Below are 22,346 nucleotides of genomic sequence, written 5' to 3' on the forward strand. Positions count from 1 at the left end.
ACTTAATATTTTTGATTTTTGGAAAAAGTTTCAAGAGCAACACATTAATGAAATCTGACAGTCAAGAACTCCCTTTAAAGCCCTCGCATCATTTAATATCTCCTTCTCACCAAGATCTACAGCCACCTCCTCAGCCAACTCCTGGCCCACCCTGTAATGTTTCTAGATTCCATATACTTTAGCACAGTATTTTCCTACATAAAGGTCATACAAAATATTTGTCCAAGGACAGCGCTTTAACCCACTGCATTTCCTCTACCTCACAAAAATGATTTAAAACAAACATATATATGAGGTTAGTCATTCCATTCTAACTTTAGGAAAACTTCCCCGCCACTAATTCTTTCCTTCAGCATTTATTATTAAGTCTTGCCCCACAAACGGCTAAGACTAACAAGCCTGCTGTAGGGCAGATCACTTTCTCACTGTCCTCAGAGGCATCATCAAATTTCATACTGTCTTACTGCTTTCCAGTCAAGTATACTGACCTGACTCAATACAAAACTAAATATTTGCTGCCAGCCTGAAACTTCATACAGCAGTTCTTTCAACATGCAGGGACACAGAGTAGCATTAAACCATCCTGTATTATCAAACAAGTAGGAAAACTTGGTGACAGATACAAAAAAATTCTGCAAGACTGCATTTTTCTATGAATGGTTTAAAATTATAAAACTCACACCCACAGTCAAAAAGAACCTCTAAGACTTGTACCTCAGTTGATTATTTTAAACATACCATGAGTAATTGTGTGTGTTCATTTTAACCATCATATTCCTTCTCAAATACCGGAACAAGAAACTTAACTGAGGTGCAAGGAAAAGAAAAACATTCCTTACAATTCAAGCTTCAATTCTTGCAACTTTTTGAATTATTACAGCTTCATAATTTTATTTCTAGAAGGAAACACTATTACTAAAAGACAACTAGTCTAAAAGCAAAAATCCCAGGTATTAAACAAAAACATAGAAAATGCAATTCAGAAGTGATCTGCCACTCTCAGTTTTATACCTTCTCAAAAGTCAGTTTACTTGAGAGATGCTTCCCAAGTGGTCATTCCTGGTAAATGAGTCAAAGTAGAGCAAAACCAGAAAATACCTGCATGTTTATATCAAAAGTTACAGATAAATTTACATTATTGCACAATGGAATATACATAATATAATAAATACCTATTAAACACACTCATACATGTTATATGAGCAAATTCTCTATATATCAGAATGACAGCTAACATTATCTCCAGGTGAAAAGCCTATGCATTATAGTCTTAGAACACGACAGAGGTAACAATAGGGACAGAGGTGAGTTAACCTTACCATAAAACTGAAACACCCAAAATTTACTAGGGGGCTTCAAGAAGCCTGGATATAATTAAAGTCAAGTGCAACATTCAGCACTAAATGCAGTCAAGTCTTTGCCTCAAATGTGGTTTTGAAATAACATTTCCAATTCTCAGCTTCCATGCACCTTCAGTTTTTTGCCTGGACTTTGGACATGTTCCATGTAAGTACTGGAACACATAACAGTGGAACAAGAAAGGCCATGTCAGCCTTGCATAGTTAACATACTCTGTGGACGGTAAGCAATGCAGTGGAATGTGTCTGTCTGTTCTCCTATGTGAACTTTCTTGATAAGGATGACCTACAACCAGCACATACTACAGGTTATACTGATGAACTCTTTGTGATACCATGAATCCAAATTTCAGATTCACTGCAACTGTGGTATAACACTTTTATATAAAAACATTGAACAAAATAGCTCATCACTTCACTACTCTGCCAAAGTAACAAGTCCAGGAGAAAAGCAGTGCTGCTCTCTTGCAATTAAATCTTTGTTTACAGCTAGTCAGAATACCAATATTCTTTGGGATAAATGATTAATAAGAACAACTTTTAAGAAAGCAAATTATGCAGCTATCTTCAGGTTTCTCAATAGATAGAAAGTTGCTCTGGTTACATCCATATGCAAAATCTACCTTCTTTTTTCCTTTGTCCAGGTTTACAGTACTTGGTTTTTATTCCCTTCCTACAGACAGAACCACTGGGAAAACAAAGTAACATCTGAAATATCATTCAGCAGAATGATTAAGAAGAAAGTTACATATAGGTGGACCTATAAAAGTGCCATGTCATCTGGTAACAAAATGTGATGAAAATCAGCTCTGTAGGCTCTATAAAGATCTTGTTCCTAAAGAACGAAATGAAAGTTTTATCTCTATTCTCCCTGTTCTACTCTCTGAAAGATTCAGTATTTTGAGATACCATTAATGTTCTACCACCATTTTCAAAGATGTTAGTACTAGTTCAAAACTCCAAAACATACACATTTTAATGTGTTGTAAGTTTATACTATTTAATCAATTGTCTTTCTATTAAATTTAAATCCACCCCATATTTTGTAGTCTCGAGCATATGTACATTGTCAACAAGATAACAGAAATGACAACATAGGAATATCCATTTGTTTAAACTTACAGTAAATTTATCTTAAGTTTCTTCTTACCCATGAGATTTGTTTTCTTTAATGTTATTTTCCTATATACTCCCCTTACGACTTTGAAAGAAAGAAATCCTTTTGCAGTAAGAATTCTGTGTTCAGAGAGCTGCTACATGACAAGCAATGCTCAGTTGGTTCCATCCCACTGTCTTTAGAATGAGAGAACTCTCCAATTCCACTTATGCTATTATATGGACAAAGGCCAAGCTTCAAGTATTCTGCTTTTCCACAGTTACTTTCTACTATTTGTTGATGAAAATATAATTATGTCAATGAACATAAAGCATACTTATGCATATGTAAATATTAGCCTAATGTTAATTCAAAGTGCAACATCTATCCAAATTTTGAACCTTCACAGACCAGAACCAGGTACCACTAAAACACAAACAACCCTGAAGAATTCTCAACTTTAATTTTCCACTGATAATACTGACATTCTTTAAAGAGAAAACACTGAACTCTATGCTTTAGAAGAAGTGATCCTGTTCAGGTCTAGTTCTCCAAATTCTGACAGATTAGAAAAATTCAGCATATTTCAGCAATAATTGTAAAAGCAGAGAAAGTAAAAAACCTAGAAAACTTATTTAAAATATCCAAAATTCAGAGTACATATTTTTATCCATATATCTTGTATCTATGTCTAGTCTCTTCAGAAAGCACGTTCCATTTTAATAATGTACTACTGCATCATTTAATATATTTCTGCTTATTTGTCTTCTGGATAATTATGCCATGTGATATCCATATTTAATTTCTTTAAAATATGGAACTGTCAATTAACACATCATCCAGAAATGAATTTAATGTGGAGAAAAACATCTTGATACGAGAAACAGTTTCTCTGAAGCAACAAAGAAAGATTTCACTAGTGGGGAAAATCTGTTCAGAGCAAAACTTTTTGTTCTTCAATAAGTACATGCCCTTCAGTTCATGACCAGCCGACTCCCAGACTGACCACAGACCCAAGTTATTCTTTGGTCTCTTTGGTCACAGAGATAAAACTGAATTATGCTGGCAATTAAAATAAACACACAAACACAGAGTCAGGCTGAATTTTTCTGCTAATGTAAGCAGAACTTGGATACAGAAATTTTCTGCAGCTGGTTTCAAATCCTTTTGAGAAATGGACCTTATGACACTACCAGAGTGTGGCAAAGCCTGTTCTTAGGCTGGTATCAAGGTTAGATAATCAAGAAGGGCCATCCTCACAGAAAAGTACAGCCTCCCTCATTACCAGCTCAGTACTCAAAGAACATAAATCTGCAAAACCCTTTTCTTAGGCCATAACACAGCAGGGTAGCTGCACTCCCTGCTTGTTTCATGTAGAGCAGTAATGAGTTCTACATCACCCCTGTGAACAGCTCAGCATCACAGCTGCAGTAAAGGAGGCCCTTACAATTCCTGGATGGAGGAGGTAACCAGCAGTGGCACCCTAAGGATACACTGAAGTTCAGGAGAGAAATCAGTTGGGTTCAGAATTTCAAAACAAATCATAGAATGGTTTTGGTTGGAAGGAACCTTAAATGTCATCTGGTTCCAACTCCCCTACCATGGCCAGGGACACCTTCCACTACTCCAAGTTGTTCAAAGCCCCATACAGCCTGGCCCGGGACACTCTAAAGAATGGGACAGCTGCAACTTCTCTGGGCAACCCATTCCAGTGCTTCACCACCCTCACAGCAAAGAATTTCTTCCTAATATCTCATCTACATCTCCCCTCTCTCAGTTGGAAGCAAGTTCCCTCTTGTTGTATCACTACATGCCCTTGTACAAAGTCCCTCTCCAGCTTTCTTTAGGTACCAGAAAGCTGCTTTAAGGTCTACACAGTTCCTTCTCAATGGTTCCCGTTTTGCACTCACTGCCTAAAGGAGGAAATGGGGAGCAAATTTCACTTGTATAGTGCTAGCCTTCAGGCCAAACACTACACTTAAAGCTGTGTAAACATCTGTTTACAAAGAAAAAATATACTACTATGCATTAATTTAATACCATTTTGAATTCCTCACTTTACACAGATCCTTGTGCAGGGCAGGTGGCAATTATGCCAGCTCACTGACAGACAAGACAATTCCTAGGGCATGGTGGAGACAAACAATGGAAACTATATACTAACATGTTGGTCCTCCTCTTACTCTCCTTCTACTCCACTTCCCAGTATTACACACATATATGAACAGATAGCATGTAAAATACGTACTAAAATCAGACTAATTCTGGATATACTATGGTGAAAATAACTATTTTAACCTATCAGATAACTTATATTTCAATCAATATCCAATGTCCAACAGACAAAGTTAAAAAACAAAATCAGTCTGCAGAGAACTGCAATAAGACTTGGGAAAATACAACTTCTGGGTGCACTTTTGAATGTCCTATTAGAAAGCATAGTGTAGTCTAAGATATCTAAACAATACAACTTCCTCCGCCAAATGTTTATTCTCAAATAAGGTAAATTGGATAAAATAAGTATAATATTAAAAAATACACACAAATCTTACACACAATTCTACTTAAATGTATCCACAGTTTTTCTGCATGGTAAAATAATTCTACTGAAAGCTGATTCAGAAGTTTCCCTTGTTTTCATTTAAAAATGAACTGATATATTAAATCAGTACTAAAGGTTATAAACCTTGCAGAATAAAATACATTAAAAATACAGAGTACAAGCCTCCATTAACTCCCTTTCCCTCCCCACACCCAAATAAAGAGACCGTACTGAAGTACAAAAGACTGAACAGAATAGTCCTACTGAGCCACAACGTCTTCACTGTTTACATCTTTGCATTTCTGAAAATATGTACTGACATCACTACAGGAATTTATAATGCCTCCTTCTTTCAGGAGGAGTCCTTTCTACTAGTCCTTTGACGGAGAAGCATATCCCAGTTGAGGCGTTTCCTTTAAATATTAATTACTTATTCACAGTTGATAATGATCACCAGATCTGTTTCTTTGTGGTTCCCATATCATATAGAAGACTTTTATCCAGACATAATCTGCATGCCAAGATTTTATGACATTGAAGTTGGTTGGCTTGAAAGTAAATTAAAACAGCACTTTTTAATTCCACTTCATAAGCAGTAATTCTGCAATTTGTTATGACAAAGCTACATCTTTAACATCCTTTGGAGATACCACGCCTCAGGGAGGGTCCCATATTTCATCTGCAGCTTTCAAACAAATTTCTATGTATTTAAAAAGAAAGTAGTTTTCCAAACTTACGTTGACTTTGAAGCTTTGTACTGAGCCATCCAAAAAGTGGACGTTACAGATTATTTCTGATCGGGCTTTATCTTTTGGTAGCTCTGATGCTCGTATGTTATTTATCCTCCCACCTAAGGCTCGTAAACGGGAGTTCATAACTATTGCTGAATAACCTATAAAACAAAAATTACGTTTAATGACAGTTCTTATAATTCTCTATATTTGTTTTTCAGAGTAACTTACAACATCATGAAGACCTCATTACACCCCAAGCTAACAAATGCTTCTTATAGAAAAGAATAAGTTGTAAAATTAGCCTGTTGTAAACCAGAACATAAATGCATAAATATGGAGGGGTTCCCATACTGTAAATGGGAACATTATCAAGAAAATTACAGGTAATCCCTGCAATGTATACCTGGGTTAGGCATGAGTCACTGCCTCAGTTTAAATCAGTAAAAAACCCCAAACAGCTACTATAATGTAGGAAGGCAACATCAAGACAAGTTTTTATCATCTGTAGCCAGGAAACCCCTTACCCCCTTTTACATTTCCTACATATTTCTGCATTTACAATACAAGTTCCACTACAATAATTCTGTTTACTCTCAGGTGACAAAACAGTCTTGAGTTAATGCAAATCAGGTTCTATCAAGTAACACTTTGTTTCAGGAATATATATGCAAACACCATATGTAAGGCAAGCAGAACTAACTCTTAAAACATGTCAATATTTTACAGTCTAGCATACATCAATTCAGGAAGCCAGAAATTAATATCAAGGAAGAACATCCCACAAGAAAACACTTCTTTTGTTGCTTAAGCTTTTTTCTTTAAAAAAAAAAAAAACCTCTTAATGAAAACCAAAACTCTAAAAACCAGTATTTACAAATTAAAACAAACAAAAGAACAACCCATCAAACAAAAAAAGCCATTCATTGAAATAAGAAGTGAATTAAATTCAGACAAGCCTGTAAACATTTCAAGCCTCTCTTCACTGGATCAGTTTACCAATTAACATCACAGCGTTTAAAGCCAGTTGGCAAGCGAAGCAGGGGATAGTTTTCCAGGTTAATTACCATACCAATTACCAAACCATTCCTCACTTATAAGGGGACAGCTACAAAGAGACTTGCATAATGCGAGTGTTACATAGACTGCTGGCCAAACTAGACGGGACCTATATGAGCACTATTTTGCCATCTCCCCTTTTTTCTGTATCTGCCTTAAAACACAGGCTGGCTTTTCTTTTATGCAGCTACAGAAATTGACCAATTTAGAAAAAAAAAATCACTCAAAATAGCAAAGCATTGCCTCTACTACATATCTCTTTGAAAGGGAAACATGAAAAGCATGAAGAGCCATGAAATGTACAATTGCATAAAGTGCTCTTTTTGGGGTTGCAAAGACAACAAAGCAGCGCAGTGATCCTTCTCAAGTCTGTGTAATCTATACTCAGAAGCAGCTAAAACAATTGCCTTCTCAGAGACAGCTCAGAAGTCAGACACACATTGGCATTCAACACTTCCAACAACACTCTCATGGGTTTTCCTGTCAGCCAATTGATAGTTCACCATTGTATATTTTCTAAAATCAAAACTGTAAGCTATCAAGACTCATTTTTTTAGCCAGCATGCATTTTTTTACTCAGAAAAGGTGTGGGTTGGGGGTTTTAGATATTTTTTTCTCTGGTTCTTTTTTTTTCTTTTGTTTTTAAATGAGGGGATAAAAAGGAAGAGGTAATCTTTAGGAGAATTATGAACAATATTTCCATATAAACCACCAAACACTCCTGTTGCTTAGAAATTTTTCTTGATATACAGTCTGCATTTAATCATAGTTTTGGTTTTGGGGTTTTTATATCCAGAAAATGGGCTAATTCATGACCGGTTGCTGTTAAATAAAGCATACAGTTATCCAATTATCAAGAGTATACAAAAAGTTGATGACAAACTAGGATTGTAAAGGAAGCCTTCAGTCTCACATTCTCTAATTTTCTAGCAGCTAAGTTTTAAACTATTTATTAAGCACTATGTTCACCTTTCACCAAAAAGTCAAGTGGCTACATGAATTATACTACAAAGTCTTTTCTCCACTCTCCCCCTCAGCTGGCAAAAAACACCTTCTCATTTGCAAAGTAGCTCTCTACCCACTAGTCCAGTGTTAAGTGGAAGGTTATCCTTCACTGTGGACCAGCCACTAGATGAGAGAGAATGTTTTGGCAGCCAGATTCAAAGCTTCATCAGCCTGGCCTTAAGGGCTCAGTCTGCATTCCAACACCTAACAGTCCCTAACACAGACTTCTCCATTCCTGGGAGAAAGGCTATTTGACCCCTTTTGCTTATAATGCCCGACCTGTCTTACACTTCCACCATTCCCTCTCTCTATGCCCTAATTATATTCAAACTTTGCCAGGCTTCAGCAGAGCGCAACAGTCCACAGGAGTCTCCAGCACCCTGCTCCTGGTCTACCCAGAGGGAGTAAACAGTGCTCAGCCCCTGAAGCCCTAGTGCAGAACATGCTTCAAGTTAAGCTACACCTGGAGACCCTTCAGACATTTTGATACCTAAGTCTAAACCCTCTCCAGCACAGCATTATTTTTTCAAGTGTTACAATATAGCCAGATCTTGCTACTCACTTGTTCAAGCTTCCAATGCAGAAGCCAATAAAATAGCACCAATAACATTTATATACATATGTGCTTGCAATCCAGAAAAAAAAAAAAAAAAAAAAAAACCAAGAAAAAAACACCAGCAAAAAAGAAAACTCTTATAACTGCAAAAAAATTAACCTGAATAAATCAAACTGAAGATTTTTATTTAAATGACTGTGCATAGTAGCACAAGTAATTACAGGTCCATTTCATACCATGGTCCCTCTATAGGAAACCCAGCCTATCTATCTCCTGGATAACCTAAGCCATCCAGGAGCTAACAGTAACACATACTTTTGTATTGCAGTTCATTATAAAATGAGAGGTGCTTAGTTTGAAATTTGTAGTCTTGTGCTAGTTTTTCAGTTACCTCTGGTTTAACACCTTCAGGTGATCTGCTGGATGCTGGGTTATATGCCCCAAGTGAAGCAGTGAGTTGGAAATTTATAATGAGAAATTCAAACCTGCTACTGTGACCAGTTTGCATTGGGTTCACAAATGAAAACCTGAAATTCCTTTATTTTTACCATTTTATGTAAAATCACACCAGGAACACAGAGTTCATAGTTTGTGCTTATGGCAAGCAAAGAGCCCCAGCTGGGGCTATCCTCAACAAAGCCAGCTGACCACAGGAACTGTGCCAAGACAGGGACAAATGGCTGAGTGTTTGGATGCCACAGCTATCAGTCAACTGGAGCTCAAGGGGACTAATCAAGGCCTAGGGAACTGCCACCAGCTGGAGTCCCCAGCAGAGAAAGCCACACCTTCTCCTTCCCACCTCCATGGCCTTGAGCACCACTGCGCCAAGTGAGCTCCTCAGGGAGCTGTGTTAGGAGTGTCACAGCACAGGAACCTGCTGACACCACTTTTGTATGTCCCACCTCAGCGTGCCACATGCTCAGCAAGTCTGCAAGGAAACAACTTAGAGAATCCCAAGCCCAAAGGGCAAGGGAAGGAGAACAGGAGACAGGTGAGCAGCTGAGTTGTTGGCACCTGCTCCATGACTTTTCATCCATAAGTGAGCTGTTTAAAGCTGCATTTTAACTTGGGCCAGATTACTGGAATGGCTTATGGACCCCAGTGCAACACATAGAAGCACATGAAGGAACCTGCAATGGCAACTGCTTCTGGGGAAGGGAGAGGGGCCACTGAGATGCCCAGCACAACCAGAAACCTTATGCTTCTAAGACAAGGGCTCTTAAGCCCCAGCAATCACCCTCCAGCCCTGAGCAACCAGAACCAGCCATTACATGCAAATCTCAGTTCCTGTTTGTAGCCTCAGGAAGAAGGCTGATTCAGAAATGAAACCAAATTTTAAAAACCTGTAAGACAATTTAATATTATCAACAAGTCAGTACTTCAATGATTTTTCCCTTAAAAAAACCCAGGAAGTTGGGAGGTATATTTTAATTAAACAAACAATCAAAACACATTGAAAACACAGTTATTTTCACAGTTATAAAGTATAAAACAAACTTGTGGAATTCTACCCCATAATGAAATCATGCAGTAGGCTTACAGGAGAAATACAAGAACAGATATGGAAAGAAGTTAATGTTTTCCAAGTACATTAAACACATTTCTGGACAAGTTTGGTTATGCATGCCTTCTCCTACAGTAATGTTGCAGTCAAGCAGAACAAAAATAACATGTTTTCCTCATCTTTGGTATTGAAGACTGACTTTTAAAACTACATTTTTTCCATACCAGCATTTGATTTCTTTGGAAATTGCTGGTAAAAAAGCATAAGACTCCATTATCAGTATAACTGCTATTAACTTATTTTTTACCAAGTAATTAAATCAAGGGCAGATTTGCTGAGTATACACTCAAAGACCTTCTACATATAATCACACTGTGTATAACTGTTAATAGACTTGTTGGGTTTGTGATTGTTTGAGGCCTTTGTTGTTTTTTTGGGGTTTTTTTTAATAAATTATTTATTACCTCCACTTCTTCAGGTCAGTAGGGATAATTTACTCCTGTAAATGGGTACACTCATGTTTTTTGTAGGAGGAGACTACTGCACTAAGTTTTTTCAGTTTATTACAGACTTGACTGAAAACACTGGCCTCTAAAAAATCAGAGATATTACAGAATCAGTGGGAATGTCATATACAAAAGGATAGTGCTTCCAACTCACTTTCATTGTCTGAGTGACCACCCCAACAAGGAAGGGGAAAACAGTAGTACTAACAACATGGTCAAGTCTTGTATGTCCTTTCAATAACAGTGACATTTTATGGTTATCTGTTTCTTTACTTAAAAGGTACAAAATAACTGACATGGGAATGGAAAGAGGTATAACAAAGTAAAGGTGTCTTTGTGGCAATGTATATCCCTAAGACAACTGATACAAATGCTCTTCAGCATGCATCAGCCCACGTAGTCAAGAATTACTTACACAGAGCCCTATCTATCATCAGTGCATCTTAATGATGACTAAATTATTCAGCCAGATTTTCCAAATAGAAGAATTAGGCTTAACTCACAACGTATGAAAACCAGGTTCTGCTTCCACCTTCTGCAGAGGAAATGCTTCATCTTTTCCACATTCCCAATAAGAAACTAAATGCCCCCCTATTAATAAAAAATTCAGCTCTTCTATTTCTCTTGGGAAAATCTCAAGAGGTATTTACCACAATACAAATTACCAAGCATTACTAAAGCAATACCCAAAGTAAAAGATAAACGTCAGTTTGAGCAGTGGGTGCAGATCACCATTTTATCCTTATTTGTAGTTATTTCTTCACCAAAATTTCCTGACATATTCATGTAAGTTATATAGAAGGTAAGTGTGGAAGCCAGAAGCAACATGACGAAACTTCACATTACTTGGAAAAACAAAAGCTAAAAAAAATCCGATCCAAAGTAATTAAACCATAAATATAGAACAAGCATGAAAGCTTTAGATGATTAAGCCTTATAGATTATGGTATAAAAATACCTCCAAACTGAGATATAAAGAATAAAAGACTTGTTGCAGCATGGCCTTCCTTAGAACAGGAATAAAGGTTAATATCCATATTGAAAGTTGGTGCATGTGTGTAGATACACACACAACTTCCAAAGCAGTAGCTGCAAGTTTTCAAACTACTTCTCTTTAAGAAGGGCAGCAATATCATTATAATAGAGACTCTTCACAGCAAAGTTAAAATCAAAAATTAATTTTATTAAAGATTTGGCTTTCTTAGATTTGTTTCCAGTGGCTATGACACCTATGACATTTTCAAGCACAGCAAAACTACTTATCTGCCGTGTAAACAACCAATAGGTCTAGCTAAGTATTCTAAGAATGATATCAAAAATTGAACTACTAGTGCTTAAATCATTCTAGTTATCATCTTTGGTTTTCCAGAAAAAAAAAAAAACCAAACCTATAGGCAGAGATCCTTCACAGAAAATTAGTTCATATAAGCAAAAAACATAGGCATTTTGAAGTTATACCTCAAACAGGCATAACACATATTGCCAGCCCATAATTTACCAGAACCAGCACAGAACTGAGCAAAGAGAAAACATCCTTCCACAGTAAAATATAATGATACCTCTTCTTCATTTAATAGCCCTTAATGCCAGAGTTCACCCACAAATAAACCTTCAGGGTAGACCACATACAGTATGACACCTCTATTTGTTTATTTAGAGCGCATTTCAAAGCATTTTAGTTTCAATGAAGGTAGGTACAAGGAAGAAAGACTCATTCTAAAAACAAAAACCAGACCACAACTAATTGTGAATGCTCTTTCCTCTTCTAACCAGCATAGAATTGGAATCTAGCTTTTTATTTCACTTTTAAAAGGCATAAGTAAATAAACTAGATTTGTTCCTAGGAATGTCTAGGAATCAGGTACCTACCTATCTACAGTAGTCATTGACTCTCAGAAGAGAATCCAATATATGCAGGTGAATAAATTTTAAAAAGTCCCTATACCACAACAAGAGGTTAGATGCTTAATTAGTGCAAAAAATAAGTAATCAAGTGATTTGCAAGCCTTCCCTGCACTTCATTTAGCTTTTCATTATAACACAACCCTGGTAAATTCACATTGCAAAGAGTTTTCATGGGAAATCCAGCTATTTTAAACTCTGGATTCAGCAAGACCAGAAATGAATATCAAAAGCAGACTAGTAGAGATGGATGGGGAAGGAAATATGCCTTTCATCTCTAGCATTATAATGTACCCTGACTGACATGCCACTGAGACCCCACTAACCCAATATCATACTGAAGGTAATGCCAGCAGTGTGAGCAGCTGCAGTATCCGGTGCAGAAAAGCCATGCACCACAGTAAGCTACCAATCCTCATTTCAGTTCTGCTGCCTGGGACCTACATACACTCATGCAGCTGCACTGGGAACATTATTTCTGTTGGGGACCATCCTAAGTGGCAGAGTAAAAACACTAAGTGACCAAATTATCCTGAAAAAAAAAGGGAATAGTCACATCAAACTTTTGTTCTATATATGCATATATACTCATTCCAATGCAAGTCTTAGAGACAAAGATTTAATTTCAACTTTTCTGAGACCCTTGTTTCTTCCTGTCCTCCCCTTTTGAAAAGGGCGTGCTGTAAAGATTTACCAAAAAGATTTTTACCCAAAGAGTTGTAAAACATGCACAGCTTCAGCCATCCCAACAGTTCTTGCTGTTAAGACTGAAGAGGCAGAACAGGCTGCCATCAGGGTAACAGAGATTATTAGACCAAAATAACCATACTCTTTACATAGTAATAGCCTTTACATGGGGGACTGGGGGTTAGAAGGATTATCCCAGCCTTTCAGCAACATGCTCAGCAGCAAAGACTGCTTATCTGAAAACTTAATCTTGAAATCAGATAACCTAAAGGTAACTAAACTCTAGAAGAGCTTATTGGTGGAAAAACAATACTGACCATGAATTTCAGTGTTGTTCAGATCTTGTGTTTTTAACGTCCCTTATTCCAACTTCTGAGGTAAATATTTTGGTCACATTTGATTTGATTCAAAAAGATTGTATGAATAACTCCTCAAACTTCCAGGGTATAAATCTGGTAATGCCAACTTCACAAATGCTCTTTTGCATACATACAATAAAACCACACAGGTAAGGCACTGTAGAATCCAACGTGTCATTTCAGAGAGAATGAAGCATTATTGCTAGACCTAAGACACAGCATTAGCACAAGTAAAGAGATGGTATCTACTGCATGCAGAATGACTGAGAGCAGAAAAACTAGGGGGAGGAAAAAGCAAGAGACCTCCCTACACTGCTAAAATACTGTGAAATACAGGTGAGAACAAGACACACCTACAATGCTTTCACATTTTTTGCAGATTTTACTGCTCACATCAGAAATCTTTATGATGCTCATTTTCAAAAACCATTTCTAAAATAACACCTTCAGCCAGTGTGTTGAGGGCAGTAAACAGCATGCTGCTTCACTTCCTGCACAGTGCCAATCAAAGAGTTCAGGAACTCTATGGCTTCCTCTATTGCCTGCCTCAGCTTTAAGCAGACCACAGAACAAAAGAAAATCATCTCACCAAAAAATGCAAGGGCTACCATTACTTTATTTTCCAAATAATGCCTTTGGGTGGTAACTAACAATGTTGCATGAATTCAAAATAAAAATTGCTGAAAGCCAAAGTTCACCTTCCCCAGCTTGGTAGTGCCGTACACTAACAACACTGAAGAGTGGAAGTGAACACTGAGTCAAAGTGAAAGCTGAGCACTGCAGTGCCCAGCTGTCAACATTTTCCATAAATATGAGAGTTTATATAGAATAAGTAATTTACACCTTCAAATTTTCAAAACCAAGTAAATAAGCATCCACCACTGAAATTTATAAAGACAAGCAGCTAACATATTCAGAAATCTTAGTTAGCAAATTAATCATCACATCCAAAACTGAAATACAAAAAATACCTCATTCTATTGGCAATGAGCCGTGTGTCATGAAACTTTTGTATGACACATAACATGAAACAAGAACCATCATGTCAATTTTCCTGCCAAGTAAAGCTGTTACATTTAAGCAGAATTATAATCATCTCCATGACAGATTCAAGATGAGATGTAGAAAAATAACCAAAGCTTTAAGGATTAAAACGTATTTCCAAAACATGCTTTTAGAGGGAAATTCTACTTTTTTATTATATCCGTAGTATGATACTAATCAAACAGTCAAGAAACTTTCGCTTCTACTTCTGGTTTTAAAAATGCCCTAAAGTAAAACTGGGATTATTCACACAAATCTCACACTATCCACTATGCTTACAGGTTAATATAAATCTCTACCCCATATAGGGTAACATAAACAAATACATATAATTTTCACTTTTAAGAATGTTGGTGAGAGTGTCAGAAAAGTATCAAGTCCCCATATAATGTACTCTATGTGAGACACACTCTTTTCTGATAGCAACTTTGAACTGTTGTCCTCCACTTATAAGTTAAATCACAAACTGCAGAAAATGCCTCTTATGGTACAGGCATATTAAAAAAAAAAAAAAAACCAACAAACACCAGCTTTCTAAAACAATCCTCTTCTCATATCTCAAATACATGCCTAGAGTAATTTTTCCCGTGCATATTAACCAGACAAATAAAAGAGACCTTTTACAACTTTTGCCTCCAATTAACACAGTATGTTTGAATGTCAAAGCTACAGTGATCTAAGATTTCAGTCTTTGCGACAGGACTCATGCCATTGTACCTCACAAAGCAAAACATATTTAAGCTGTTTTTTAAGAAGCAGGTAAACAGCAGATTGCATGCAGAACAGAGTACAGACTCACACATAAAGGTGTGAATCTAGATGTTCACATACTATTTCTGATGCTGGCACTATTGACATTTTGTGAGCCAGTCGCTTTCCTCCACCTCAAATTGAACATGGACCAGGACAGAAATAATTGGCAAAGCATACTTTTGAAAACTGTGAAAAAGCAGGGGTATAGGTAGCTGGAGTGTGGATACACTTAAAAACTTGTTCTTCTATATAAGGTCTGAATGGCCCTTAAATCTGTCAGCTCAGAAATGCTGCTGGCAGTGGTGACTGCCATTTTTTTGCCAAGGGGGAAAGAAGGAAAGAAAACACCTTAATCATGGATGTGAGAGTATTAATGAGTACTAATGTCATGGAAAGCTAACTCAGCCTTTAAAGAAAACAGAAATTCCACACAAAATTCAGTGCTGGATTGTTAAGAAATAGCCTGAAATTGAGAAATAGCCTGAAATTACAGATGACCAAAGTTTCCTTTGTGCATGGACACAGATGAGTAGCGGATCAAGATGTGCCACTGTTACCCAGTGTTTTCCACTGTGGGCAATCTGCTCAATCTGCTCAATCTACTTCTCAACACAACAGAGGACTGTGTACCATTCAGGCTTGGGAAGAAAAAGTCTTATTACTGGCAACAAAAAAACCCAGTTCATACATTTTGCAAGAAAACATTTCGGACCTCAGAAGAAAACCTATCTTGTAAATTGCGTTAATGAACAAAAAACTCTTCAGAATTACTATGAATTATCTTTCTGAACCCAGATACTTCTTTTAGAACTTAAAGCTTAAAACTTCACAGAACTGTTTTCTATACATTCCTGTTTCATATATTTTATAATACACATTCTGCTGCAAGCCTTTGAAATATGTTCCGTTAAGCATGATAGAAGATTTCTGTTATAAATCCTATGGCTTCAAAAGGTCTCCAAAAGGATTTGGAACACAGCACAGGCAATCTGCAGTTAACCACAGAATACTATTGAAAAAGATTAAATGGTAGAATAATCAAATGACAGCAATTCTTCCTTTAAAAGAAAAAGGAAGGACACAATAGCAATCTGCAAATTGGAAGTTATGCTATGAAGGAGAACTTCAAGCTGTATGGAGAGAAAAAAGTATTTCTTTTAAAGACTATAATTCTATAATGCACTTTATACTCCAGCACTGTTCAAAATGATGAGTTCAGGAGATCCTCAAGTCTCACAAAACTAGTTGAAGGAATTACACAAAGTTCTACTTCATGATTATTGGGAAAGAATTTAAAAACGTGCTGCAGAAGTCTTGCATCTTGGAGTCAAAACCTAAACAACATGATAAAATTAAAACACCTCCTGATACTTTGATCATAACGTCTTGTTTTTACATATTCAGATAAACAAAACTGAAGTTGTTCACGTAAGAAGTTTACTTGCCCTGTGAGGGGACTAAGGGAGAAGAACACCTCCAGAAAATTTACAACTTTTTATATGGGCATCTAGTGATAGGAAAGGGGGTAATGACTTAGGCTAAAAGAAGAGAAATTCAGTTTAGGTATTAGGCAGAAAATCTTCACTATGAGGATGGTGAGGCACTAGGATGGGTTGCCCACAGAAGCTGTGGATGCCTCACCCCTGGAAGTGTTCAAGACCAGGCAGCATTGAGCTTTGAGCAACCTGGTCTAGCAACCTGGAAGGTATTCCTGCTCATGGTAGGGGTCTGGAACTAGGTGATCTTTAGGGCCCCTCCCAACCCAACCCAACCCATTATATTTGATTTGTAAGTCAAGAAGAAAAAGCAAACACACACTGTGGAAAGCCAGTCTAGGAACATCTGCATTTTGTAAGCACTCGCCAGAGATGAACAGCTTACTGCCATTCTTTCCTCTCTTCATCTCATCTTCTTCCCGCATTTATGACTAATAGAAGTATTCGTATTTTAAGCTTACGAAAGCACACTCTCTCTTCCCTTTTCAAGTTTTTTCACAGACTTCAAAACATCTAGTATCACAAGAATTTGTATCAATAAGATCAAACTGTTCTCCAGGACCTGCAGGAGCACTGACAGCAGCTCTGCAGCTTTTGTACAAGTCCTCCTCCTCCTGCACAAAGAGAATAGGCAAACAAAAAAAAAAAAAACAATGTCATCCAAACTGGATAGACATATTTCCAATTCCTGCATGTGCTTCGACATCCTTACTTTAAAAGAAGAAAGTAATTCCTCCACACAGTGAAGAAAAGATAAAGTAAACATACTACAAAACACGTCCTAGCTTGCAAGCAATTTGTGCTTTCTGGTTTTCCTTAAGTATTTAAACAGTGTATGTTTCAAACCAGCAAAATCCAAACATTTACATCTTTACATCCCTGTTAGACAATTTTTTTTTGTCCACCCTACAAGATTAACATACACCCTGTGACCATGGTGCACCACACTAGAAGGAGACTGCTCCAAAAAGCACTCACCTAAAAGAGATGCTCCTGCATCTTCCCTCCACTGCAAATCCAGTGCCAGCTATCTCTTGGTCATTTTCTTCCTTTCAACACATAACTTCAGGCCCCAAAGAGCCAAAAAGCAACTTCCCAGTCAGGATTCAACAAGGTTTTGGTGCCAAGCTCAGGCTGGACAGCCCTATCCTTGGCAGCAGATATCTCTCTAGACCAGGGAAGGCAGAGCATTCCTCCACCATCACAGGCTGGAGTGAGTATATTGGGACAGCTTTTAGACAAATACCCCCTAAACCTTCTGCCATGAGGCCACCAAAGCAGAGTGAGCATGAGCCATGCAATCCAAACTGGAGTTTGGGGGAGTACAATTGAATGGATTAGAGTGAGATTTTGTAAAGGAGTCTGGTAAAGAACTGCTTGCTCTTGGGTGAAGTACTGCTTTGGTTTTGTTGGGAAACAGGGAAGGGGGGCTGTTTTAGGGTTTTTTGTGTTTTGTTGTTTCTTCTCCAATTCTTCTACTGACATATAACACTGGCACAAGTAAGGCAGGCCACTTAGGTCCTTTTTGTTCATTTTTAACATAGCTGTCCAGCAAATGGGCATTTATAAAAAAGCCTCCTGTTGCCACCTGAAGTAATGCAAGTCTCTTCAGTCTTGTTAAAACTCCCATGCAGAGCCAAGATCACATAATTTAGAGATTTAAACCATCTCATTTTTGAGAATGCATCCCTATGTATCAACTGCTGCTATTTTTCAGAGTTTATAATTCAGAGCCTAGTTTGGTTTTTAAGTTCCAAATCATTCAGTGCACAATACAATGCCAAGCATTTTCAAACAAACACACCAAATTTTGCCAAGTAGATCTGACATGCCCCAAGCCTTTCTATTTCAGTTTTTGTATTCCTGGCTGGCAGGTAGAATATTTATCTACTTCCCACACAGCAATCTTAGCATGCTGTGGCAACCGATTACAGAGGAATGCAGGCACTAGGCCAGCATTGCTGGTTTATACTGAAACAGGAGCAAAAAAAGGAGAGCTCTGCTTACAGTCCTGAGATCCGGTATCTCTCCCAGTTTCCTCACTGCTCAGCACTTTTACAATGCAGAGGTAATGGGCAATGCCTCCCCACAGGCAAATTCCTCAAAACCTAATGTGGAAGGGCTGGGAGAGGTAGAGGGATTTGGCTGCAGCATCTCATCAGGTTAGAGCCATGATCACAGAATAGCTGGAATGAGAAACAGGACAGAAGTCCACAACTACTAATGTTTTTTTGCCCTTATGTTTGTTCATAACCCAGCAATACACCAGAAGTACATTTGAAAGGAAAGGCATCAAAACAAGGACTACTTGAAAACACAGTACTGTATTTCTAGTTTTGCTTAAGACTAGTCAATTGACCAGAAATGAACAGTACAGCAAATCAATGACAAACCAGCCTTTTTTTCCTGGAAATAGCTGATCATCATGAAACCTTTAATGGAGAAATTAATTTGAAATGGGCTCTTCAATGTCATCAAGCTTATTTTACCTTAGCAACTGAATAAAACAGATTAGCAACTTGATTTTGAAAGCTATTAGCTAAACCTTTACATAGATCTCTAATATTTAAGCTTATGCTGTAATCAGTAACAAAGGTAATGACCCCTACTCCAGATTGCCTACCCTAAATTACACCTAAATAAAAATACTCAGCTTTGTTTATTTTATCTTAATTGCTTTCCTAGTGCAAAATGTACCTTGTCACGACCAAGTAAGTGGTCTGCTTGCCCACGAGAGCTTTCTGAATGCGACATCAATATTTACTCATGCCGAATGCTCTCAACTGCTACATGATCTTTGGAATTAAAGTACAAATTCTGACCCACGCCACATACACTTTCCTACTATGAATAAAACCTAGTATTTCACCCAAGCAAGTTTGCCCCTTGCAAAAATGGGGTGGGGATTCAGCTTCAGCATGCACTGCAAATTAACTGCTAGATCTAGCCAAAACTTGCAAGGTATGTAACCTTCCACCGGGTTAAATTCATGCAGCAGCACAGAGCCACCCTCTTGAAGCATATGACAAGAACAGAAATTCTATCAAAGTAAAGGCAATTTGCAAGACTAGAAAGAATAGTTGGTAGGACAGTTTTGCTGGGGACTGACTGCAATGACAAGCTGGCTGCCTACCCTGAACCAGTAAACACAAAGCAGCCAAAGTGAATCACAGCAGCATGTTAGGAAGGGAGCTCTAAGAGATCTTCATAGCAGAGCTCTGGCTGGGAAGCACTTCAAAACCTTGAGGAAAAAGCAAGAAGGGAATGCCTCCTGCTTTATTTCTTATCATATTCATGAAGAAAGAGCTCCCTTTTCCATAAATTTCAAAAGCATTATATCAGATGAGTTCAAACATAAAAATAAATCAGGACTGATAAGACTAATTGAATCAGGAACTAGTGCAGGCTCTGAAGAATATAAGGGGTTTCAAGTAGAATAAGCAGAAGACCAGGCATAAAATCAAGTGCTGGATGAATAAAAGCATAATGGGACGGAACAAAGCAAATGGTAACACAGGTATAACAACCATGCAGAGGTTGGAAGAAGAAGAAATTAGATAAGACAGTGAAGGGGAATTACCTGGCATCTTTAAAAAAATGAATGAAGTTTGCTCCTGAAGAACTAGATCAGTGCCAGGCAAAAAAAAAAAAAAAAAAAAAAAAAGTATTAAGGATTTGTCCAAATTCCTACTATCACCCTTAAAAAAAAAGGGAGAGAGGTTAAACCATTGATTATTGTGAAATAAAATATGGTGTTTGGGGCATTTTTTTGGTTTGGGGTTTTTTTGGGAGGTCATGGTTGCTTGGTTTTTAAAATGTCCATTGAAGTTTCAGTATCTTTTGTGGGTTTCCCTTCATAAATGCTAGATAGCATGATTTCATGCTGAGTCTGAAGTGCTTCCTTGAAAGCACCCCATTTTAGTCCCAGCCAGTCTCAAGAAATGTTATCTGCACAGTTGGGTGAGAAGTCAGATGCATCCCATTCAACTATCTGACATTCTCTTACTACTGAATTTGTCACCTTTTTCTCCATCATGACTCAAATTATTTGTGTACAGACAGCTAACAGTGACCACATATACACCTTAACTTCTGTGACAGACATGTACTACTACACTTAAACACAGGTCTTAACATCTTGTTTTACAGATAAAGGTTTGATCTGCCACAAATATTTTGCTATCATTCACGTTTAATGCTTCAAGACCAACTCCTCAGGTCCACCTTATTAATATCTCCAGAAGGAGAGGGAAATGAAAACCTCAGAAGAACAAGGATGACAACTCTTTCTGGTGGTATTACTACAACCATCACCACAGACTGCACTAATTACTTTCTTCTACCTCAAGCTTTCAGTATGCAACAGTTTAGCAAACTATCACCTTCTTATCTCTAAGAACCTTTTGCTCAATGGCCAATATTAAATCATGAAAGGAAAAACTGGCAACATTATTAAAGATGTACAAAATTAGACAAGCACTGTAGTGTACTAAGCTTGTAAAAAAGAAATGTACATTCTTACTCATGTAGGTGGAATTAGAGGATTTATACTGCAATTTGCTTCAGAAAAAAACCAAAATTATTTTGATCAATTAATCAAACTTGGAGAGCAAAAAGAACAGAATATCAGGGTAGTTGAAGTAAAAATAAAACCTTAGGAGGCTGTAGAATTTTTGATAAATTTAGAAGTTCAGCTACTACAAAGTGTTATCAAACCTACAAAATTCAGTAATACAACTGCCATTACAAATGCAGTAAAGAAAGGATTAAAAAATTCAAAAATGCAGATTTAGATGGCTACTTTCCTCTGGTTTTCAGCCTTGCAAACCTCCAAAAGAGGCCTGAAAACTGAGCTTGGAAGAGAAGCCTGGCTGTGCTGGGCCCACTGCCGCCCCCAAAAGCGTGGCTGCAGGTCCCCAGCCCAGCACACCCTGCTGCAGGGACACCATTAAGCAGCCCCACGCTGGGAACACGGAGATCCAAGCTACTCATTAACCAGGGCTGGGCAGGAGGCTCCCAGAGCCCGCCCGGAGATGGGGCTGTTCCCAGAGCCAGTGCAGCACCTGCTCTCGCCTGGAACAAACTCCAGGGAAAGCCCCTGCCCCGGCACAGCGGGCACAGGCGTTCAAAACCACCAACCCCTCTGTTCTAGGACTAATCTGTTTGAAGATCTTCTCCCCCCTTCCCTGCCCTGTCACCTAAATTATAATATTTTTAATTGTGCAAACAGTAGTTAATTATAAATCTAGCTATCCAGAGAAAGGTGACAGCACACCAGAGCCTGGAGCAGCGCTCTGGTTCGAACATGGTCTGTGATGGATGCAATTATGCTAAGGAGTCACGAAAGAATAAAAACTTCTACATCAAACATCTCTTCTGAAAAGCAAGCACAATGCAAACACCTTTCTGCCCACTTCAAGAGCAGGTCCTAAAGTGGTTAGGTGCCAGGAAAACAAAAAAAGTAGGGCTGATCTAAATGCAAAGAAAATATGATATCAAATCATTTTAAACAAGCAACAAAGAAAAGAATAAATCATTAGCAACACCAGGTAAAAAAAAATACAAAGTTTTCATTTTGAGAAATGCTGACCTTGTAACTGTTTTTCTCCCTGCTTGAAATAATTTTACTAGCTAATGAAAAGAAATAAAAAAGTTAAAAAAGAACCTGATGAGTCATTATAAAACAGGCTTGTTAAGTATATCAGTATATATATGTACTCCTCTTCTATTGCAAAGTTAAGCACTGGA

At 37.7% G+C, this 22,346-nt stretch overlaps 1 protein-coding gene across 4 annotated transcripts in view; it reads right to left on the reverse strand.

The window, feature by feature from the left end:
* The window catches only part of PTPN3 (protein tyrosine phosphatase non-receptor type 3), a 158,404-nt gene that overhangs the window by 83,873 nt on the left and 52,185 nt on the right, over positions 1–22,346 (reverse strand). For all 4 annotated transcript variants that reach the window (XM_059479242.1, XM_059479258.1, XM_059479251.1 and 1 more), the window contains exon 2: positions 5,734–5,888. In XM_059479242.1, coding sequence (XP_059335225.1) covers positions 5,734–5,888 — 155 coding nt within the window. The remainder of the gene's footprint in view (positions 1–5,733; positions 5,889–22,346) is intronic.

Source organism: Ammospiza nelsoni, chromosome 1 (genome assembly GCF_027579445.1).
Source record: "Ammospiza nelsoni isolate bAmmNel1 chromosome 1, bAmmNel1.pri, whole genome shotgun sequence".
NCBI lineage: Eukaryota > Metazoa > Chordata > Aves > Passeriformes > Passerellidae > Ammospiza > Ammospiza nelsoni.